Genomic DNA, 22,839 nt, shown 5'->3' with positions numbered 1-22,839 from the left:
AAGTACATTAGGATAAATCATGTTCAGAATTAATTCGATACAACAATTTAAGAAGTCAAAATCTGTCCATAGATATAAAAAAAAGAAAAAAAAAAGGTTTATGGAAAACTCATTGAGCACTGTATCTAACCTTAAAAATCTCTCTAAATCATCTCTTTCCCAACAGATAATTATCTCCCCCAGCAGGAAGAGCTATCTTGCCCCACCTCAGACAAGCCAGTGTCCAAAGGGAATATTCATAAGAAAGAAGACAGGAATCACAAAAATAACTCAGGAATATTTTCACCAGCTGGGCATCCAAGCAAATTCAGGCAAAAAGGCAAACTGGATGGAAAAGTAGGTGTTTTACCTGTAATTCTTTGTTAAATACACAGATGACGACACTGATTTTAGAAAACTTCAATTTCACCCTATTGTTATTTGAAAGCTTCTGCAGTTTAATTTTTTCCCATTTATTTGCTTCTCAGATTTTGTGTTTTTACAAATGCTGCAAAGATGGTAAGGTAACGTGGCTGCAAAAACATTCAAAATCACTGAATTTAGAATGTTTTTGCAATGAAAATAACATAACTTGAAATGGCATTTCTCTCACTGTCACAGCTACTATATGAGTTTTGAATATATTAGTATAAATTACTATTGTAAAATTACATTTTTATGAAAATTAATTCTCATATTTAGGAATCTAACTCTTCAGATGCTCCTCAACAAACCAACTTTGCTGTAGATGCACACCCACCTTGGTATTTCTATACTGCTCACAAACAACATAATAAACCCTGTGTTTTTAGCTTCTTAATGCTTCAGTTATACACACTCCCTTGCAATGTGTACATAGTATTTCAACATAAAGAAAATCAACCGGACACCATGTAACCATGCAGTTAGTCAGCAACCCCCTATTTCAGCCATAAGCTATCACCTAGCTAAAAAGCAAAAAACAAAATACACACAGACACACCAACAACCAACAAAAAAACCTTCAACAACTAACCAATAGTGGAGAAATGCACAAGTAATTTACCTCATTTATTAGAAATTAGCAATCACTGGAGGGATGAATACTTTGTCTTGTAGTTATGACAAAAAGGAAAGCAAATATAATCACAATTGTAGAGATGAAGGACCACATTTATGCCTGTATAACTCAGTTGATCTCAACAGAGTTACACCCAATATAAACAGTCTTATAGTCATGTGGATATAGTCAACATAATTGTTATTTCATTCTCTTTACAAAGGATGAAATTGCTTTGGATTGAAAATTTTAATGTAAATTGAAATTCATTTCCTTCCCGATCCTTTCCCCCCTGCCCACATCTGCTGCAGGATGTTACTAGACCAACTGAGAAACACTCAAGAGGCAATTTCTTTCTTCAGAACTTTAATGCAACTCCAGGATTACCTATGGTAACATGCTCGTGTTCATCACCAGCTAAAGCAGCCATGCGAGAAACAAACAATGATCTGAACATCTGCTGTTTAATGGCTCAACCTCTCATGCTTCAGAAATCATTTCCAGTGGAGTCACAGCCAAATGCTCATTCTGACCCTGAGGAGTCCTCTTTTTGGTCTTTTCCTTTTGATTTTGTAGGCACTGGCACATGCTGCCAGCATGTGAGTATGGGTTCAGAGGTTACTGCTCCTTTTTTCTTATGTCCAGAAGCTAACCACAAAAATATACTCAATGTAGAGTCACAAGGTCAAACTTTTACTGCATTATACCCATTGATCCAGACCTCAGGAAAGGAGGAACATCCAATGGAAGGAAATTCTTACTCAGCTCTGAAGGACAAACTTAATCCTAGTTCCAAAACTGTGTGTTCAGCTTCATTGGGATCAAAGGTAAACACCCTTCCTGAGACATCAATCGCAAGTACTAGCTTACCTAGCACAGCTAATATACAGGGGATAAACTCTTCTGATACCAGTCCTCATGGATGCGTGGACAAGAATGGAGCCTGCTTACAATCAGATGGCCATGGAACACTTAATGAAACTGGCACTAATACTTTTAAAGAGCCCTCATTTCCCTTCAGTCCCACAGAGTCCACAGCTAGCTCTGAAACACCTTCCAAAACATACAAAACAAGAGGTTTAGAGATGATAAGGAAACAAACCCGAGTGGAATACGCTGACACAAGCAGTGATGATGAAGACAGGCTAGTTATAGAAATATAGCAAACAGGACACTGCCACAGCAGATGGATGTATGACGGTGCATTATAGAGAGAAATGCCTTGGAAATTGTAGATCATTGATCTGCCTTTTTGAAGCACCTTAACATCAGAATAGCCATTCCTGCACAGTATAGGCAAAGTTCTCTTCTAAGAACAACCGTTCTTCTTTGCAAGGACTCAGGCTTCTTTTACATATTTTAATGCTTTTGTATGGAGCAAGGAAGCAGTTAAATTATATATTTAAATGCACAAGGTGGTTCCCAACTCCACTAAACCTCATCAATCCCACATAACGCCCACAATCCCCAGTTCACAGAGACTGTATTATAAAGACACTGCAGTGTATTTGTTTACCAATAATGATAAAACATCTATCAGCCTCCTTAATGCATAAGTTGAGGTGTAGATTGTAACAAACCATGGGTATATTTTCATTCCTGTGCTACCCTTTTTAGTAATTATTTCCAGCTTTTCTGGAAGTTATGTATGTACATTGGGAGGAAGATATATCCCCCATGTATCTATGATATTGAGAGATGTCACATAAATACTGACTTTTTCCATGTTTTACAATGGTCAATGCTTCTTTGTGACAAAATGACACAAGCATGCCCTGCTTTGTGTTTTGTGCCTTTTCTGCTGAGATCTACTGAAATATTTTATTCTTTAGCTCTACTTTGAGGAATTGGGGTGTAAATAGGTAATGTCAATGTTTCTTTGTAATGAGATTTTTAACACAGAGATTTTCTCTGATCAGATTTTCGGATTGTGCTCTAAAAGCAAGTTACACTGTTTTGTTTTATTTTGTTCTGAAGTTTAGCCCAAATGTAAATCAACTTCTGCTTTGAAACCCAACATTTACTTTGTTTACATGAAAACATCTCCAGTCAGTAAAATACCAGATACACTTACCATTCACTAGAAAGCTAGTTTAAACTGACAGAGAAAGTTTGAAATCATTGCACTGCTGTACTAGAGTCAAATTTTATACTTACCTTTGCTATGAGTTTTTGTATGATTTGGACTCATATACAGGATTTTATGGATTAACTTTCATGTGATAGTCATAATTGCATGTACTTTAAGGAAAGAATAATCATGCAATCATGCACAAGAGAGGCTGTATGGGTCCTAGTCATACATAGGTCTAGTGTACTATCTATGTATGTCAGAGAAACATATGCATATTGTAAGAAGTGAATGAAAAGTGCCAGAATGGCAACCCTTCTGTGGATACACACAAATGGAACCAAATGCTAAGCTCTATATCATCCCTTTACACTCATATGCATTATGAAAGTGACCATAGTTCCAATTTGCCCTGCAGAGAGCTTTTTATTTAGCATCAAATTATGTTGGTATATATTTTTACTGTTAGGTAAATTGATATCATGATCAGAGTGCTATACTGATTTCTAATTATAAATGCTAGTGCCGTTGTGTTGAAAAAGGTTAATGGGGTTAGCAGGATTTTTTCTTTGTCAGCAGTAAAGCACACAGAATAAAGAATAACCTACAAAGTCTTTATTTGTTCCTTATAAAAATACTACCATATTCATTTCAAAAATCAGAGAGATTTCAGTAGGGTTCCTACAGGATTTGGGATCATGATTGCATGGAAGAATGGATGTATTGCTTTACTAAAAATGAACATTAGCTATCTTCCCCTTTTACTTCTGTGAAACCCTGGGACCTTATTCTGATCTCACTTCTTATATGCTGGTTTTATAACACTAGCATTAACTCCATACACTTTAGAAGAGTTAGTTTCTGATTTTCAGGAGTGTAAATGAAATCAGAATTATGCCTTTATAAGCTTACAGGTCAGAGACTAAGTGGATAGTGGAGCCCTATTCTGTAAATAAACTTTATGCAAAACTGCTCTTAATTTCAATGGGATTTCCATGTATGGAACAGGGACATGAGAAGGCCAAATAGTGTATTAAGCTGGGAAGGTTTATACTAAAGACTAGCAAATATGGGTATGAAATTCCTGTTTTGGGAAGTTAAGTAGCATGAAAGGTATGAACACTGGGGGACTGGCTGGCCATGTAAGTTGCATATTGTAATTGCATATTTTTGTTGAATATGCAATATATAGTACCTGAAATACTCTTTGTTTGTTGAATGTTGATAAGAATGATACAACTGACTTATTTGTATATTTTTTAAAAAAAATTCTGTTCCTTTATATTCTTAACTTATTTTGTTTTAATAAAAATTAAACTTGAAGGTCACAATGACACTAAGAATGTGGTAGTTATTAGGGTTTGGTTTTTAAAAATGCAAGTGCACCATAGGGTAAATGTGGGAGGATCAGGTAATCCGGGGTGCTCACCAGATACAGTACAACCCTGCCATTCTGCAGTGATGCCTTTCCCTGAATTATACAATAGGAATACAACTGATCAGCTGCAAATTTCTTTTGCTAGTAAATATAAAACAGGAAAATTTTCTATTCACCTGTCAAGAAAAATATTATGATTGCATTAATTTTTAGATTAAACATAAAATATGTTGTCCAGAGGAGTACATTTCCAGTCTCTAGAGTTAAACCAGTTACACCAGCAGTGAATTTGGGAACAGAATCCCATATTAAAAATAGTCATAAATATCACTGAAGTGATATAAAATAAAACTGAATTTACCTCTTAAAACAGAGTCTTTAAATGACTGACAGGTTATAATGTATGCTCAGGACTCAGATCATATAAGATTTCTTCTGTGCATATAAACCAAGTAAGAGGAATGGAGACTTTCTACTCAATCTTAATATCCACTCAAGGTTTTAAAAGAACACCTTTAGGAAAGAAGCTATTATAGTGTGGGAAAGTTATGGCAAAACATGTATAAGGACAGGAATTGACAACAGTATCCTTGCACTGCAGTAACAGCTCCAACAGATCAAATAATTTATCACAGAAAGGCACTTTTCCTTAAGAATGAATTTTTTGTCCACGGTCTATGCACTGCCAGCCTCTTGCTACTACTACTTATTGTAGCGGTGAAAGCTGAATCAGACAAATACAGGGTTGGAGGAAAGCTGTTTGAATATCAGAACTACCATATATTCCCATTGAACACCACCAGTCTGCTGGTGAAAACTATAGTGATAGCTGTTTAGTTTACACAGATGGGTGAAACTGAATGTTTTGCATAGAAGAGAAGGTCCACATGATAGTGATCATGTACTTCAGGAATTAGTCAGGAACGTAATGGAAACTGATTAGATATAGGGAGCTATATTTTTGTCTGATTTACACTGGTGTAACTGCATTGTTGTCAGTGAACTTGCAGTGCTGTCACTCAAAGGAGAATTTGACACTAGACATTGCTCTTGAAGAGAATATAAAGAAAGCCAATTAGTGCTAATTCGAGGTTACACCTGTGGAGGCAATGATTAATAAACAATTATAGTACGGATTAGCAAGAGTTGACAGCATGGTTGGCACTATACTCAAAACAAATATCAAGGCTTGAAGGGTTTCAATTCAGGAAAACACCTGAGGAACATGTGTTGAACTTTAAGCATGTGCTGAACTTCCATCTACTTCAGTGGGATTTAAGCATGTGCTTAACTTTAACCACTTGCTTCAGTGCTGTCTGGAACAGAGATGCTTTCTTGATTCAAGGCCCAAAAGAGAGACAAGTACAATAGCTTAGATTGGGACAATATCCTTACAAAGAATAGTCAGACCGAATCCTACGAAGTTATGGCGAAGCTCCTGAATATATAGGGAGAAAAATAAGATACACATATTTACATGACATACAGAGTAAACCAGATGGCTGGTTTGCATATCAATGACACAAATAGAAAAGTTGGCCAGAGCCAGTCAGCCACTTGCAGTTTTGTTCTGAAGAGAATGAAACAGGTTTTTTTTAAAGAAAAGAATACAGATATTACAGGGGAAAAAATTGTATTTCAGGGAGTGATACTTCAAGGATAGGCAAGCACTAATTAAAATGTTCATTTTTCTTTAAATAGGCACTGATGGAACTTGGTAATTTTACAGGTGTCAGATGTCCAGATCACAGTTTATATTGAATGTCAGAAGAAAATCTGCCTATTTTGCAAAAAAAATTAGTTTAAGAATTTCCGTCATGAATTATGGCACTTCATGTTGAACTCTTGATCATTTTGGCTTGTCTAAAATGGATGTTTGAATGCTACCAATGTCTGGGAAATCTGTGTAGTCTGGTCAGTGCTACCACCAGTGGAGAAAATCCCTGGAATGTCTTCAGAATCTTCCTCTAGATGGTATGTTCTCTGTGCTATTCTTGGATCGTGTTCCTTAACTTTGGAGGCAGTAGCCTGACATGCTGTGGCATTATTGTAGCTCAGGATTCTGTGCTAATAACTTAATTAGATGAAATGATCAGAAAATGTATACATGTTGGCAGTGCTTTAGTTTCAGTTCCAGTTCAATTTCCTTCTTCATTTTCAACACCACCTTGTAATCTAAAGTAATGCTGGGCATGAGCACTTCTTTTCTCTAGACTTTTATGATAACAGTTTCTTGCCATTCCATCTGATAACCTACTAAAGCAAAACTTTAACTGCTCATAGGTTTTATTTGTTAAGAGACTTTGCAGAAACAACAAATGCGTGGGCTTTCAAATGGGTAATGGAAAAATCCAGTGCCTACCTATTTCATCTGATCCAGCTGCAGGGAAACCCCCTATCTGCATCTTAATGAAGCTGGAAGAGAAGATATCCTACCATCAGATCAGACCAGAGCCTCCAACACAGCTGTGTTCCAGCTGATGATAGTGCTAGAGATTCCTTGGCATAAAATCAGTTATCTGGGTATAGGGAGTTTGTTAGATTAAAAAAGGGTTCATGTAATATTTGTTGTTAAATGATCAGTTTTAAGCGTAATTTTAGATTATTTGCTTGGCAACATTCCAGTGAGAGTGGATAACAAATGCTTTCAGAGGAACAGTTGTGCTATTGGAGTTTTATATTACAGCATCCAATTGCATTGCTGTACCACAGCTGGCTTTAAGACGAAACAGAAACAAGATGATTTTAAGCGAGCGAGATAAGGAAATGTACTTTTAAACTGATGATTAGCCATAGCTATTTTTTCTTTCTTTTGTAAATTTTCTGATTTCAATAATCCTTGATATTTAATGATGTTTTGTGTCAAACGTGATCTCACGTCAAAACTGATACACGAATACTGATTACTGAAACAATGGTCCATTAGACACAATCATTGTTCTAACTTTTCTAACAGCGTGTTCACTTACTGTAAGACATCGCCTATACAGCCTCCACTCGGAGTTCCCTTAGTTAGTAAACTGGACACCTTCCTACACTGTGTTTGTCAGAAAGTAATTTCATGTACCAGTCCCATTTACTATTAATAAAAAAATAAATTTACCATTCGCCACTGATCTGATTATTAGTCCCGTCATTATGAACAAGTAACCTCAACTCACATAAGAAATGACTGTACAAATTGTTTTTCATTGCAGACTAGTATTGCAAATAATGCATTCTAGCATTCAGAGGTCCAGACATCTCATTTACACCAGTAAAAAGTGCAGTAACTTTACTGAAGAAAGTGGAGTTACACTGGGATAAAAGTCTTCTACCCCAGATCAGAATCAGGCCCTTTGAATGTACTGCAACATTAGAAGATGTAGCAAGGCCGGAGACCCAAAACCTCATTCTGAGAAGTTTCCACCCATCTTTTTCGCTGCTGCTGCCTCACCATCTGGCTCACAGGAAGATTTGCATTGAGACAGTACATTGTTACTAACGTGGTTTTACCATGCCGAAAGTGTTTCAGTTTTTTGCAGCTGTTTGTGGCATTTTTTAACTTGTGCCAGTGAAATCCCCCAAGTGGAATATGTAGATAGCTTCTGATGTATATCATCAGTAGCCACCAGTACGTTTTGTGGTTTCCTCTTTGCCTTTTATACTTAAACACACGCACATTCTTTAGCTTACATTCCCTGTTTAAATATCCACTCATCCTGGACAACAACACTATCAGTAAAGAAATGGGTTTGCAGGGCAGAGGGAAGGGACTGTAACCTTCAGACTATTGGCACTGGAATGTACAGTGTTTCACCTGTGTGTGGGGTAGGAATCCATTCCACTGACCACAAGCTGTTATTCTCTGCTGGTAAGTAGCCTGTGAGAAAAGACTTGGGGGATTCAGTACAGTTTTTAGTGGTCAGTTGTTCACATTCCAGAGGCACAGCTGCAGTTTGTGGTGGTGTTTTCGGTAGTGTTCGGGCTTGCGTACACAGTGCTTCAGTCTGCAACAGAGTGGTGTAAAATTTAGTCCACATTAACATGTAGTGCACTAACTGGTCCATTTGAACCCTGCTGACATGCATTAAAAGTTCCCTAGTGCACATTAACTACGGTTTGAAATGGGATTACATTAACACACATTAGAGAACTTTTAGTGCATGTCATGCAGTTAGTGTATGGCATGTGAGTGTCGACTACAATTTACATCCCTACAGGTGGGGGATAAAGCACCATGGAAATAAGTTCTCAGAGAACTGAAAAATTGCAGCACACTCCTCTCTGCCACCTTTTGCCAACATAAAATTAATTTTTAAGATGAATTTTGCTGAGCTCTGTCTCAATTCAGGTCAAATCACAAATACAGTATTTTGGGTTTGATGAGGATGCTGGAGTTCCGTCTGGGTTAACACATGGGATTGTACTGGACAGTTCTTGCCGGAGTCTTAATGCAGCTACCACATCTGTCATATAATTATCATATAAAATTTAATGAATCTGCAAATGTAACTATACACTAAAATCCACATGAGGGCACTATGCACAGTGCAAATCTGTGACGCTTTATCCTGTCAAGTCAGTGCCTGCTCTGATGTACACGTCCTATTTTGTAAACAAATGTGATTACAAATATGTCCCTGCAAGTGACAGCAAATCTCACATTCTCTCCTTTTTTCCCTCAACCTTACAACAGAACACTACTACAACAAACAGTAACCATTGACAAAATCCATATTCTGCACCTACATTTACTGAGGTGGATGTTTCTTATCTTCCTCTTCAGACAGGAAGGAGATCTGTTTTCTTTTATATCAAATCCTGTGTATTACTTTCTTTAGCTGTAGTTATTTCTGTCTAGATGTGGCTCCATGGGGCAAACCCCACTTGTGACTAGAGCCCGTGAGCTGCAGCGTTTGGGGAGAGGGTGCACTAATGCGTCACATCCTGGGTGGGAAGATTAGTTCTTCATGGTCCCTGTGAAGATCCCCTGCCACAATCTGCTTACTTAACCTTTGTGCCAGGGCTTGGCCTCTGAAGAATAAATGAAATCTTTGCTTTGTACTGAAGCTAGTTACCTGGAATCCTGTGATCTGTATTAGTAACCTTAGCACAGGAAAATTATATTGCCCTTGAGAATGTGCAGTGTAGGGCAACAAAGGTCTCAAGAGGCTAAGTTAAGAGGAACTGAGGCTTTAATGTGATGCAACAGAGGTCTTTAAAATTATAGATACAAAATTATATTGTTTACATAGATTAAGACAGTCCAAAACTAGGGCCCAATCAAAAAATCAGGAATGTTTATTGCAGTGCTTTGCTCGAGTATCGTTTGGTGTGTCCACTGCTGTTTACCAATTTGAGAGCAAGCAAAAAAAACCCCAAAAAACAAAAACAAAACAGATCGCCAAGTGTATCTGCCTGCACTGTGGTTGCTGCTGGCTCTATCGTCTTGTTGAACATAAAACTGTTTTCAAAAACGCATAATCTGCTAAGCCTCATACATTCACTGCTTCTAGACAAGGTATCTGAAAAAATGTCTCCACTTTTTCTTGTGTGTGAAATTAGCCCTGAAGCATTTAAAGTGCTCCTTAATTTACGTATTTATAAGTAGGAGCGTGATTTAGCATCAACATTGGGGAAGACTTGAACTGCCAGAACATTTTGTTTGAGTGACTGTCCGCACAGATTCCACTATTGGTGCGTATATGGCCCATACATGCCAGAGCAGATTCTTTTGAAATAGCAGCATGCACTGGGGCCACACCTGTGCCTTGGGAGCCCTCGTAATGAGGGTGTCAGAGGTGAGGTGGCCTCAACTGCATTTCAGTTCCTTTTTACCACCTGTGGCTGAGACACAGAACCTGGCAGTTCACCACTTAGATCTGTAGACCTGTTGTTATTCTAGTCATTATAGTTCTTAGATCATTAAGAAAAAAGGATGGATTGAAAAACTAAGACTTGTCTATTGTCATTTTAATAAGATTAATGGTTCTTGCCTCCACAACCCCATGTACAAGGCCCAAGATAGTCTCCTTCCTCCTCCTATACACAGCCTAAAATGGCCAAAAGCAAGTCTCCAGAATTTAAGATCTGCTCATTGTGTGATACCACAATGTCCATCAATGACGGCCACCTGAGATGCCCTCTCTGCCTAGGAGATGGCCACGTGCAGGACATTTTCCAAGCACACTTTGAGAGACAGAAGGGTGACTGAAGCTTCATCTTCCGGAGAGGTCTGTACAAGCTTCAACTGACCCTGTGAAACAACTGGAGAGATCACCACCTTCAGATCACTTACACTCCTCCAGTGCCCTGGTGAGCCACGACACCATCCCAACCTCAAGGGACTACCAGAAACCTTGCTGTTCTGCTCTGCTCAGCAGAAGGTCCCAAGAAACCCTTCCCTTAGGTGCCTTCTCAGAGCCACAAAGCTGGCATTGCTGAACTCCATGGTGAAACCAACACAGATCGCTTCTCACCGTAAGCACTACACTAATTCCAGTACTGCTTAGGGGACTGACGCACGTACGCCAGCCACAGATGACTTCAGGATGATGACTGCAGTGCTGAGGAAACCCAAACCAGGCTCATTGGCAGTGACCTCAGTGATGCCAGTCGCTCATTTGGCACTGACCAACTCTTCAATACCAAAAGCTTTACTCACACCACCGCACTTCTTAGTGGCTGCAGACTTCGTGATGGGGCCAGTATCAGAGTCTCTAATCGTGGACAGACTGAGGGAGGCAATAAATATAATGGGTCCCTCTTTCAACGTGATGGTGGTGGGCATAGACTTGACAGGGGATGCCCTGTCTATGGAAGATGACTTCACCTTTTTGGCCTCCTTTGGGGAACACCGCAGATCATCTTCCCTGGAATGAGATTTATGTCTACCATGAATAACTCCCTGGACACAGACAATAGAAGATGGAATCCCTGAGACGCACCCATGAGTCCACAGGTTCCAGAAGGGAACTGTCAAGCTAGTGTGCCCTCCTTTCCCGCAGTATTCCTACTTGTCTTGGTCCCATGTCACCTTGAGGTATCAGTCCCTATGTCAAGAAACCAGCTTCTTCTGCTGTCTCCAGACCAAGGCAGCCTTCTCCAAAACAGGTACTACAGCCGGCTCTCGTATCAACCCTAATGTGTCAACAACATATGGAGGAAGAATAAGAGCCCAGCAGAGATAATCTCTCCTCTGACTACTGGCCATCTCATCCTCATCACCAAAGGAGACAACTAACTTTTCTTCCACTGCCTTCTCGGATGAATTAAGGCATTTTAAGATCTCTTGAGGAGACTTTGGGTACGCCTCTCAAGATAATTCAAGAAAAAAAACAAACAACTGGATATCCTCCAACTCTCATCATCTGGTAGGACAGCCTTTCCTATTGACAAAGGGCTTTTGGAACCCACAAAACTCATATGGCACACCCCGTATCCATCTCTAGGACCTTCACATATGCAGACAGGAGATATCAGGTGCTGGCTAAGGATTACATGAACTTCTTCTAGCATTCCACCCATGGATCCCAGGCAACAGGAAAGATCCACTTCCAGGTAAAAAGACCCAAAGGCTAGATCTTTTTGGCATACAGGCTCAACAAGGACAAATCAACAATGACGCCAAAAGCAAAGCATCAAATCCACATTGACACCAAACACACAGCATCAAATTGTTGGGAGCATACCTGTCTCAGAGGGGCCGCATTATGATAGACATCACATGACAGTTTCAAGGGCAGCCTATCACGCAGGTGAGAACCTGTTTGAAGGTTCCGGGTCAAGTGCTGGCACATATATACACATCACACAGCTTGCCAAACTTTACCTTTCACTGCTGCAAAGTTTATCTGAGACAAAGATCAGTTATCTGAAATCAGTTTATCTGAGACTACATGGACAAGAGGGTCTCCCTTGTAATCAGATGCAACAAGTTCTGTTCTCCATGTTTCTTCCATCAAAAACTAGTTATGCATGCCTCCACCCCATGGTAAGTAACCCATGTGGGTCACCTAAAAATTTGAGATAAGTGGTCAGCCCCCAAGGCCTCCCTTCATTTCCATGTCTTTGAACTTAGAGCATTTTTGCTGGCATCCAAGGCATCCCTACCCCTCTTTTGAGGCATTATCAGGCAGGAACTTCAGACAACACCATGGCAATACATTACATTGACAGGCAAGGAGGAGCACAATTGTTCTCTTTGTGCCAGGAGGCCATGTGTGAGGAACTGGAACACGTCACTCTGACAACTCTCCATCTCTCTGGCCTTCAGCCCACTATAGTGCATGAGCTCAGCAGGGATCTCCCAGAGTCACGAGTGGTCCCTCAAGTCCTCCTCCTCATCCTCCTCTGATGGGGATATCCAACAACAGATCTGTTCATGATGCGCCACAACAACAAGTGTCAGAGATTCTGCTCCCAAGGAGGCAAGAACAGATGCCTCATGCATGCCTTTCTCATTCCTCAGAGTCCAGGTCCGAGGTAGGCCTTCCCATCAACACTTTACTCCCTGGGGTATTGAGAAAGCTAAGGCAAGACGCAGGGACTATCATCCTAATAGCCCCAGCTTGGTTCAGGCAGTTCTGGTACTCTGATCTACTGAGACTGTCCATTCAAAAGTTCATCCTTCTGTCTCAAGCAATGGTCAGGTCCTTCATCCAGCCCCAGAGTCCCTATACCTGACAGCTTGGATATTGGCTGGCTGACAGCTACCGCAAAAGACTGCTCTGTGGTGGTCCTGAACATCCTGTGTCACAACAGAAAGCCCTCAATGAGATGAACTTGCCAAGCCAACTAGAAAGAATTCTCTATTTGGTCCAAATGACAACAGTGTGCTTCGCTGCAAGGGACAATCCCCAATATTTTGGGCTCTTACTCAGTCAGGACGGTCTCAGCTCAATTAAGGTTAATGTGGCTGCAATCTCATTAAGCCATACCCTGGTGCAGGGCCACATGGTATCCTCTCATTCTATCAGGAGGAAATTTCTCCAAGGTCTTACCCATGCCTTTCTACCAATCATAGAACCCCATCTTCCATGGAATCTCAACCAAGTGCCAATTGATGTGACAGGATCTCCCTTTGAGCCCACAGCTATTTGGTCCCTCCACCATCTGTCCATGAAGATGGCCTTCCTGGTGACTATTACCTAATTCAAGAGAACAGGGGAGATTCAGGCGCTCCTGACAGCCCCTCCCCACCACAGCATCTTTCACAAGACAGGCCTCACCCAAAATACCTGTTCATGATTGCTTCATGTGAAATTCTGACAATCTATTCATCTACAGGTCTTTTTCCCAAAATGTTATTCTTTCCTGGCTGAGGCAAAACTCCACACGAGGGATATCATGAGAGCATTGTCTTTCTGCTGGGACAGGAGCAGATCAATCTCAGCATCACCAAGACTGTTTGTTCATTTGCTGTATGAATGAGAGGGCAACAAATATCCTTTCAGAGACTGCCTAAGTATATTTTGGACTGCATATTTACCCGCTATGTGCTACCTCAGAAAGCCTCCTGGGCGCATCAGATCTCACTCAACTAGAGCCCAAGCAGTTTCCACCACCTCTTTGAATATGTCCCATTGACTGAGATTTGTAGGGTAGTGACTTGAAGGTCAGTCCACACTTTTTCTATTCATTACACCTTGGTGCAAGCCTCTAGATCAGCCGCAGGCTTTGGTAGGGAGGTCCTTTGACTGATATGTAAACAGAACTCCTCTAACCCACCTCCATGAACAGAATACTGCTTGCTAGTCACCACGAGTGAAATCAATGTGGACAATGACTCAAAGAAGAATGAACAGTTGCCTACCCTGCTGTAGTTGTGGTTCTTAGAGATGTATTGTGCATTCAGATTCCACAATGTCCCTGCCTACTGGGAGTCCTGACAACTGGGATTCTTTATTGGCAAAAGAACTGAGAAGTCATTGAGACTGCTCCATCCCTTATATCCTTGGTTACAGTGGCGGCAAGGACTCCCAGGGTACAATGGAAATGGCTATTTCAACAGAATCTGATCCTGGGCATGCACAGCATGTGTGCACCACGGGTGGAATCTGTGTGGACAACACAGTTCCAAGAATCACAGTCATTGAAAGGTAAGTAACCATTTGATATTAATTTTCACTTGTGATCTTTCACAACCTTTTCTTCTCACCAAGGAGATAAAAAACTGAATTCTCTCTCTCTCCCGCACATGCAGCCACCACTCAGAATACAGGATTTGCAGTTTCTTCCAACTAGACATGCCAAACCCACATTCTTTCTATCCCACTTTCAGTTGAACCTTGGAATCCTAAATGTCATTGTTTACACTCATTCTGCCATCTTTAAATCTATACTACACCAGGGCTATTGTTTATATAGCCCTCTGCATGGATGGGGTACTTTACAGAATGCAAACACAGGGCCCCTGCTCTATAGCACTTTCAACGTAAAGGTGGCAGCGGGGGGGAGGAGGGGTAAGGGAGGGAGAAATGGAGCAGCATTGACATCACACTCCCAGTCAGTACCAGCCCAAGCTGGGGAAGCTAATGATCCAACCAGCGGACTAAATTTGATGATGAAAACTGGTCACGTGCCACCCGAGGCACACTGCACATATGCTAAGAAGAAGAACATAAATGCCAGGTCCTGCTTAGACTTATATACCCCATGTGTTCCCCATTGACATCAGTGGTCTACCAGCTCTAGGCCCTATGGAATAAAGTTACATTAAAATGCGTAGCCCTAATGACGACAGGCCCTGCATGTGTAATTACAGATAGCACCATCACAGCTGCAACATATGTTCACCTGTACACCTTGGGCTTTGTTCCTCTTCCCTCCCCTCCAAAAAAAAGAAAGGGGGGGAAATCTGTTCCTATGCCTCTTACTCTGTCTATAAAGTAGAGATATTAATGTCCATACAGTGCTTTGAGATCCTCAGATGGAAGGCATTACAGATGTGCAAAGTACATTGGCACATCTGCTGTAGCACACAAATGATTTTTATTCCAATTGCAGACATACCCAGTTTATGAAAGAGTTTTGCGTAACTTTGTTGACTGGGGTATTGTATAAACATTTTGGCTGCAAATGGAGCAAAACATTCAAACTGGAAATGTTATTCTGTTCACGAGACGTTCTTCAGAAGCTGACCGTATCAGTGAAAGTAAACACAGTTAGCAAAGCACAAAAAAGCTACCTCATCCTGTGCAATATTATGAAGCTTATGGGATTATGCAAAAGAGGATTTACCAACTTGGGTTGATCAAAATATATAGGCAAGGAAAAGCAGTCATTATCCTTGGAGGTCTGATGTGAAACACGTACAAATCAGATTTTTTTTTATTTGTACCAGATGTGCATATTTAGATGTGAATTTCTGGAAAATAGTCAGAAAAGAGGAATGATGGAATTATCCATAATTGATAACATGCTTGTGGAAACATGCTACATACTTCAAAAAGAATTCAGGTGCTAACTCTGGGCATGCCTCTTTGCCCCCAAGATGCTGACAAAGTGAAAGGAATTCAGAGGAGAAAACAAAAAAATCTTTAAGGAAATGGATCATTTATGAGGAATGATTAAAAGAAACCATCTTCTGTTCTCAATTATATTAGTACAGCTCCATTAAATTCAATGAAAATGTATACAACTGGACGTAGAGCTTGGCTAAATACAGTGACTACAATACAAGGGTAATGAGAACTGTTCACAAAACATTTGGAGGGTGTATTCACCCAGGAGGGACAGGGACTGGTAAAGAGATTCAGGGAGGTACAGCATCACTAAAAGGAATGGGATTTAAACTGAACAGAGGAAGATTTAGACTGAAATCATGGAACACTTCCTCCCACAGTGAAGTCTATTAGCTACGTTATTTGAGTGATTTAAAACCAGGCTGCACTAAATACGAACCCTAACTGGCTTTTGGCAACAAAACAGTGATAGTGTACATACTGCAATGTGCCTTTTTTCGGGAAAAAAAAACAAACCCGCCTAGTTTTGGCAACAAAAAACTTCCATCCCTGAGAGATACTTTTGTCTTTCCCCCTCCCTTTATTGTCGACAAACCGCCAGTGTAGACACCACAAGGTTTTTTTCCCCAATTTTATTGGCCTCCAGCAAGCATCCCACAATTCCCATGCTGCCGCTCTGGTCAGCGGTTTGAACTCCGCTCCCCTGCAGCCAACCCACCCCTCCCCCTTGCAAGCTCTGGGAATTTTAAATCTCATTTCCTGTTTGCTGGCTTCCCAGGTGAGCATGGCTGGCTATCACACCGAATGCCCTCCCGCTTGGACCGCCGCTGAGTTGTTGGATCTGATCAGTATATGGGGAGAGGAGCCCGTTCAGTCGCAGCTGCAAATTACCCGTAGGAATCGGGACACATATGGGCAAATTTCTCAAGGCTTGTGTGAAAAGGGCTATGATCAGGAAACGCAGCAGTGCAGAGCGAAGATGAAGGAGCTGAGGCAGGCGTACCATAAGGTGCAGGAGGCGAACCATCGCTCTGGTGGTGTACCTAAGACATACCGCTTCTATAAGGAGCTGAATGCTGTCCTCAGTGGTGACCCCACCTCCATCGCTGGTTGCCCTGTGGAAACTTCGCATGCAGCTGAAAGGGAGTAACCCGGAGGCTGAAATTGTGGATGAAGAAGTCGAGCTAGAAGTGGGGTCGCCCAGTGGGGCAGGCAGCCAGGAACTTTTCTCCACTCCAGAAGTGCTCAGTGGGGAGCAGGAAGCAGATGAGACTCTGAGTAAATTGCTTGGCTTGTGTAGTGAACCAAAAAGTGGGAGGCAGATAGTGTTTTCTGTGAGATGGACATTGCCCTGTGTAGCTAATCTACATGGCCAAGCAGGGTGTCAATGGACATCGAGACCTGCAGGGAATTCTCCAGAGAGAGGCTCTGGAAAGTTTCAAAGAGGTACTTGTTAATCCTCTACCGCAGATTCCAAGGGATTGCAGCCTTGTTAGTTCCCCCATTGTAGGAAACTGTCCCATGCCATTTAGCAATCACTGGAGCTGGGACCAAAGCGGCACATAGCCGAGCTGCATATAGACCAGGGTGAAAGCTGCAAGCATGCAGCAGCTGAGCCCTGGTTTCTCTGCTCACCCTCAGCAGCGAGATGTCAGCCAGCAGGTTGGCCGCCTGTGAAAAAGTATGGGATAATTTTAGAATGAGTTCCCTGAAAAGCTGCCCTGAAAGCCGTTGCCTTTTTGTCCGTACGCACAACCGCCTTCCCCGCACTCCCGACACTCACCATGATTGGGGTGCTCGCGGAGCTGTGTGCCTGCCTAGAGTCTCAGAGAGAAAGTGATTTCTACTAGCAAAATGTCCTTTTTACTAAAATGTTTCAATCGTTTGCTGGAATGTAACAATCCCTCTTCTGTTCAGTATGCACCTATCGCCACGCACCCCCGCCGACTGGCTGTGGCAGATAAGAAAAAAACCTAGGCACAGCAAAGAGGAGATGTTCCACGAGGTGCTGCAGTACGATGAGAGACAGACCAGGGCATGCAAAGAGTGCTGGGAAGCCGAAAGGCAGGACAGAAAGGTGAGTGCTGCTTTTGCTAGGCAAGCGACAGAGCAGATGCTAAAAGTGATGGAGGATCAGACAGAGATGCTCAAGTCCCTGATCCAGCTGCAGACTGAGCAGATCCGTGGTCGAGCGCCACTGCAGCAGATGCACAATTCTTTGCCAACCCCCCCCCTGCCCATGCCCACACATTCCTTTTCACTCCACAGCACTCCTACATTTCCCCATCGCTCCACCCCCACTCACAGCTGGCACAATGATAGCTGGAGCTACACACAGTTGTGAGGTTTTATCCTTTTTAACAATAAATAAAGGCTGAGGTATTTAATGGTACAGCGTTTTTATTCTGTGTTCTACAAAAGCATATAGCAAATCAATCCACTCTCAGGAACAGGCTTCTAAAGCATTGTGTTGCATGGATCTTGGGCCCCAAATTTGTACATGGACACAACAGGGAAGCAACTCCAAAGCAGACATGTGTTAGTGCCCCTCATTGTCAAAGTGGTTCCTCAAAGCCTCTCTGATGGTAATAGCAGCCCTCTGGGCTCCTCTGACAGCCCCAGCATCTGGCTGTTCAAACTGTGCAGCCAAGCGTTCTGCCTCAGTACTCCACACCTGAGCAAACATTTCACCCTTAGATTCACACAGATTATGGAAAGAGCAGCACGTGGCTATGACCATGGGAATATTATCCTCGGTAAGGTCTAGCCTGCTATTTAAACACCTCCAGCGAGCTTTCAAACGGCCAAAGGCACATTCGACTACCATGCAGCACCTGCTCAGCCTGTTGTTAAAATGCTCCTTGCTGCTGTCCAGGTGCCCTGTGTAAGATTTCATGAGCCAGGGCTGTAAGGGGTAAGCCGGGTCTCCCAGGATTACTACGAGTATTTCCACATCCCCCACTGTGAACTCGTGGTCTGGAAAGAAAGCCCCCACCTGCAGCTTTCTGTACAGGCCACTGTTCCTGAAGATGCATGTGCACCTTTCCAGACCAGCCTGCACTGATGTCCATGAAATGCCCCCGGTGATCCACAAGCGCCAGCAACACCATGGAGAAGTATCCCTTCCTATTGATGTATTCAGAGGCAAGGTGGTCTGGTGCTAAAATTGGAATGTGTGTGCCATCAATCGCCCCGCCACAGTTAAGGAAACCCATCTCTGCAAAGCCACCCGCTATGTCATGCACATTTCCCAGAGTCACAGTCCTATGCAGCAGGATGTGATTTATTGCCCTGCACACTTGGAGTAATACAGCCCCAACAGTGGACTTTCCTACTCCAAATCGATTTGCAACTGACCGGTAGCAGTCTGGATTCGCCAGCTTCCACACAGCGATTGCAACACGCTTCTCTACCAAAAGGGCAGCTCTCATTCTGGTGTCCTTACGCTGCAGGTCGGGGAACAACTCAGCACAAAGCTCCATGAAGGTTGCTTTACACATCCTAAAGTTCTGTACCCACTGGTCGTCTTCCCACACCTGCATGACAATGCGATCTCATCAATCAGTGCTTGTTTCCCTAGCCGAAAAGCAACTGTCTACCGTATGCAGCTGCTCTGTGAATGCACAAAGCACTGATAAGTTGCTGCCGTCCATATGACACTTGGGGGCCTGTGATTCATCCTCGGCTAACTTTGCGAGTAACTCTGAGTAACTGTGCTGACATGCGCAATGTCCTCATGACAGCTAACAGCACATAGGAGAGAAGTGCAGGATCTACCTCTCTCACTGCAGATGCTGGCATGCACTACAAAAGAATGACAGCTAGAAAAACAGCACGAAAGGAAGCCAGAGGCCTTTGGAGGAATGGGACACAAAGCAGTGCATGATGGTACATTTTGCACATCCCAGGATGCACCGTGCTCTGTTTCCGCATTCTCACAACACCTAGCGACGGATGGTGTTGCCAGGCACTGTGGGATACATACCCACTGTCCACTGCTCTCGCTGTTGACAAAGATGCCCCGAATGTGGACATGATCTGTTGACAGAGGGAGCAAATGTAGACATGCTTTGGCAACTTTGTTTTTGTCAATTTTTCCTTGGCGACATTAGTTTCATCGAAAAAACTTGCCAGTGTAGGTAAGTGTCAAGGTTCCTTCCCCACTCCGAACTCTAGGGTACAGATGTGGGGACCTGCATGAAAGACCCCCTAAACTTATTCTTACAAGCTTAGGTTAAAAAGTTCCCCCAGGTACAAACTTTGCCTTATCCTTGAACCCTATGCTGCCACCACCAAGCGTGTTAAACAAAGAACAGGGAAAGAGACCACTTGGAGACGTCTTCCCCCCAAAATATCCCCCCAAGCCTTACACCCCCTTTCCTGCGGAAGGCTTGATAAAAATTCTCACCAATTTGCATAGGTGAACACAGACCCAAACCCTTGGATCTTAAGAACAATGAAAAAACAATCAGGATCTTAAAAGAAGAATTTTAATGAAAGAAAAAGTAAAACAATCACCTCTGTAAAATCAGGATGGTAAATACCTTACAGGGTAATCAGATTCAAAACATAGAGAATCCCTCTAGGCAAAACCTTAAGTTACAAAAAGACACAAAAACAGGAATATACATTCCATTCAGCACAGCTTATTTACCAGCCATTTAAACAAAAGGAAATCTAACGCATTTCTAGCTAGATTATTTACTAATTTAACAGAAGTTCTGAAGAGCATTCCTGACTTGGTCCCAGCAAAAGCATCACACAGCCAGACAGACCCTTTGTTCCCCCCTTCCAGCTTTGAAAATATCTTGTCTCCTCATTGGTCATTTTGGTCAGGTGCCAGCGAGGTTATCTTAGCTTCTTAACCCTTTACAGGTGAAGGGTTTTGCCTCTGGCCAGGAAGGATTTTATAGTTCTGTATACAGAAAGGTGGTTACCCTTCCTTTATTTTTATGACACAAGCCATAAGGCTTTGTCTACACTGCCAATTGAACCACAAAACTTTTGTCGTTCACACGTGCTTAAAAAAGGCCCTTCCCCGAAAGACAAAAGTTTTGCTGCGGCAAGTGGCAGTGTAAATGGCTCGTTGTTGGCAGGAGCGCTTTCCTGCTGACAACGCGAACCCCACTCAAAGGGGGTGGAAGCATTTTGTTGGCAAAAGTGCCGACAAACAGCGTTTACACTGCCCGACTTTTAGCGACACGGCCGTGTCACTAAAAGCCGTGTAGTGTAGACAAAGCGTGAGAGGGGGAGAAGGATACACTCAAATACAACAGTCACGGTTCAGAAGTGTGAAAGATTCTACTAATCTCAGCTCTGTTCTGTTTGGAACGGGGAGCAACAGAGTTAACTGAATATGCCACGAAAAATGCTATTTTAGCTGTATCTCAAGACTCACATACTAACTGAACACACTTGAAAGACTCATCTTCTGGATCCTGCCCTTTCTACTTTTGAGGTCATATACAATAATCATGAGCACTTTTTCTCCCTGAGCCTTCCTAAGCTCATGGTGCACCCAGGACTAATCAAAGAAAGCTACACTAACACTAAAATAGCTGAATCATCAAGACGGGTGTCAATTACAGATAAAAGAACTATGGATAGCACTAGATTTACTGACAATTGATTTTAGATTAGATTTAGCCTCTAGGTTGCTAATTCAAATCTAGCACAGGATGGTAATGACCAAGACCTAAGACTGGTGTGACAGAATTTGTGAAGCGAGTTTGGTGATCTCAGTTTAGTTCCTAGTGGACAAGTGTCACATCCAAAAAACCATCACATTTATACCAAATGGCTCCTTTGTTTGCAATCTCAGAAGGGAGACCAGGTACTGAACTAATCTCTCTTCTCTAAAAGTGGCATCTCCAGGTGAGAGTTGAGGCACATTGGGAGAGTTGACTGGGGACATGCTTTATGAGTCCAATTTATAAGGAGAAGAATTTAATCTGCAGGACTGTAAATCTGCTGCCTTTTAAGGGCACTAAATATAATTAAAATAATGGATAGACCCCAACCCAAGGCTGTATATGACCGTTGGTACTACATAGGCAGGATTTCTAAAGGTGCTCAATGCTGGCTTAATTCTGCTTCCATAGGAATTTTACTATCACCACTGATTTCAAATGGCGCAGAGTTAGACCAATGCTTGTGCTTTTGAAAATCTTATTTCACACACATTCAAAATTTCTGTGCTAAATTACAAGCTGCTGTTCATCTGACTCTATTACTTAATACTTGAGGATCCCTCTGGGTAATATTCCATGTTACTGGCTTTGGAAATCAATATATAGCTTGTGCCAAAAATGCAACAAGACACAGTTCACCATTAGCGCAACAAAGAAATACTTTGAAATCGAGTGAAATTATTATTTTGACTTCTCAAGATCAGGTTTCAGCATAGTGAGATTTTAAACAGTTGAAAAATTTGTACGTAAAATAGCAATTTAGAATGGAAATTTTCCAAGATGGACTATAGAAACAGCAGCTGTGTTGCAAGAGTAAGTCGTCTGTTAAAAAACAAAAATATCGACTAAAGGACACACAGTACAGAGACTCAATCATTTCTTGATGCTTCCCCACATGTATTTCTAACACCCTTGAGGAAGATAGGAAGACTAGTGAGAACGATAAAGTCAACAGGAAATTATTCAGTGGAATTCTTCAAACCCCTTCATTTTATAGCTGTAAATATCTTTTTCCCCTGACAAGCCAATTGTATCTTGGTTCCTTGTTATTTTGGACGGTTTACCCCTAAATTCTTGCCTGTGAGTAGTGCAACAAGAAACCCTGCTGGAACAGAGTACATTTAAACTACCCTTGAACAGATTGGTCAACCATTTCCAACAGTCCATAGCAATGACTGATGGGGTACCGTGAGTCAGCAGCACCCCAGCAAGTCATGCCTCTTTTCAGCCTGCGT

At 42.0% G+C, this 22,839-nt stretch overlaps 1 protein-coding gene across 1 annotated transcript in view; it reads left to right on the top strand.

Moving 5' to 3' along the window:
- Positions 1-4,636, top strand: part of ZNF831 (zinc finger protein 831) — a 34,079-nt gene extending 29,443 nt beyond the window's left edge. Inside the window, exons 5-6 of the mRNA XM_077832427.1 lie at positions 167-336; positions 1,330-4,636. Of these exons, the coding sequence (XP_077688553.1) occupies positions 167-336; positions 1,330-2,181 (1,022 nt within the window). The 3' untranslated portion in view covers positions 2,182-4,636. The remainder of the gene's footprint in view (positions 1-166; positions 337-1,329) is intronic.
- Positions 4,637-22,839: the final 18,203 nt, after the last annotated feature.

Source organism: Eretmochelys imbricata, chromosome 13 (assembly GCF_965152235.1).
Source record: "Eretmochelys imbricata isolate rEreImb1 chromosome 13, rEreImb1.hap1, whole genome shotgun sequence".
Classification (NCBI taxonomy): domain Eukaryota; kingdom Metazoa; phylum Chordata; order Testudines; family Cheloniidae; genus Eretmochelys; species Eretmochelys imbricata.
Note: the sequence above shows the minus strand (reverse complement) of the source record. Positions and strands in the feature narration are given on the sequence as shown.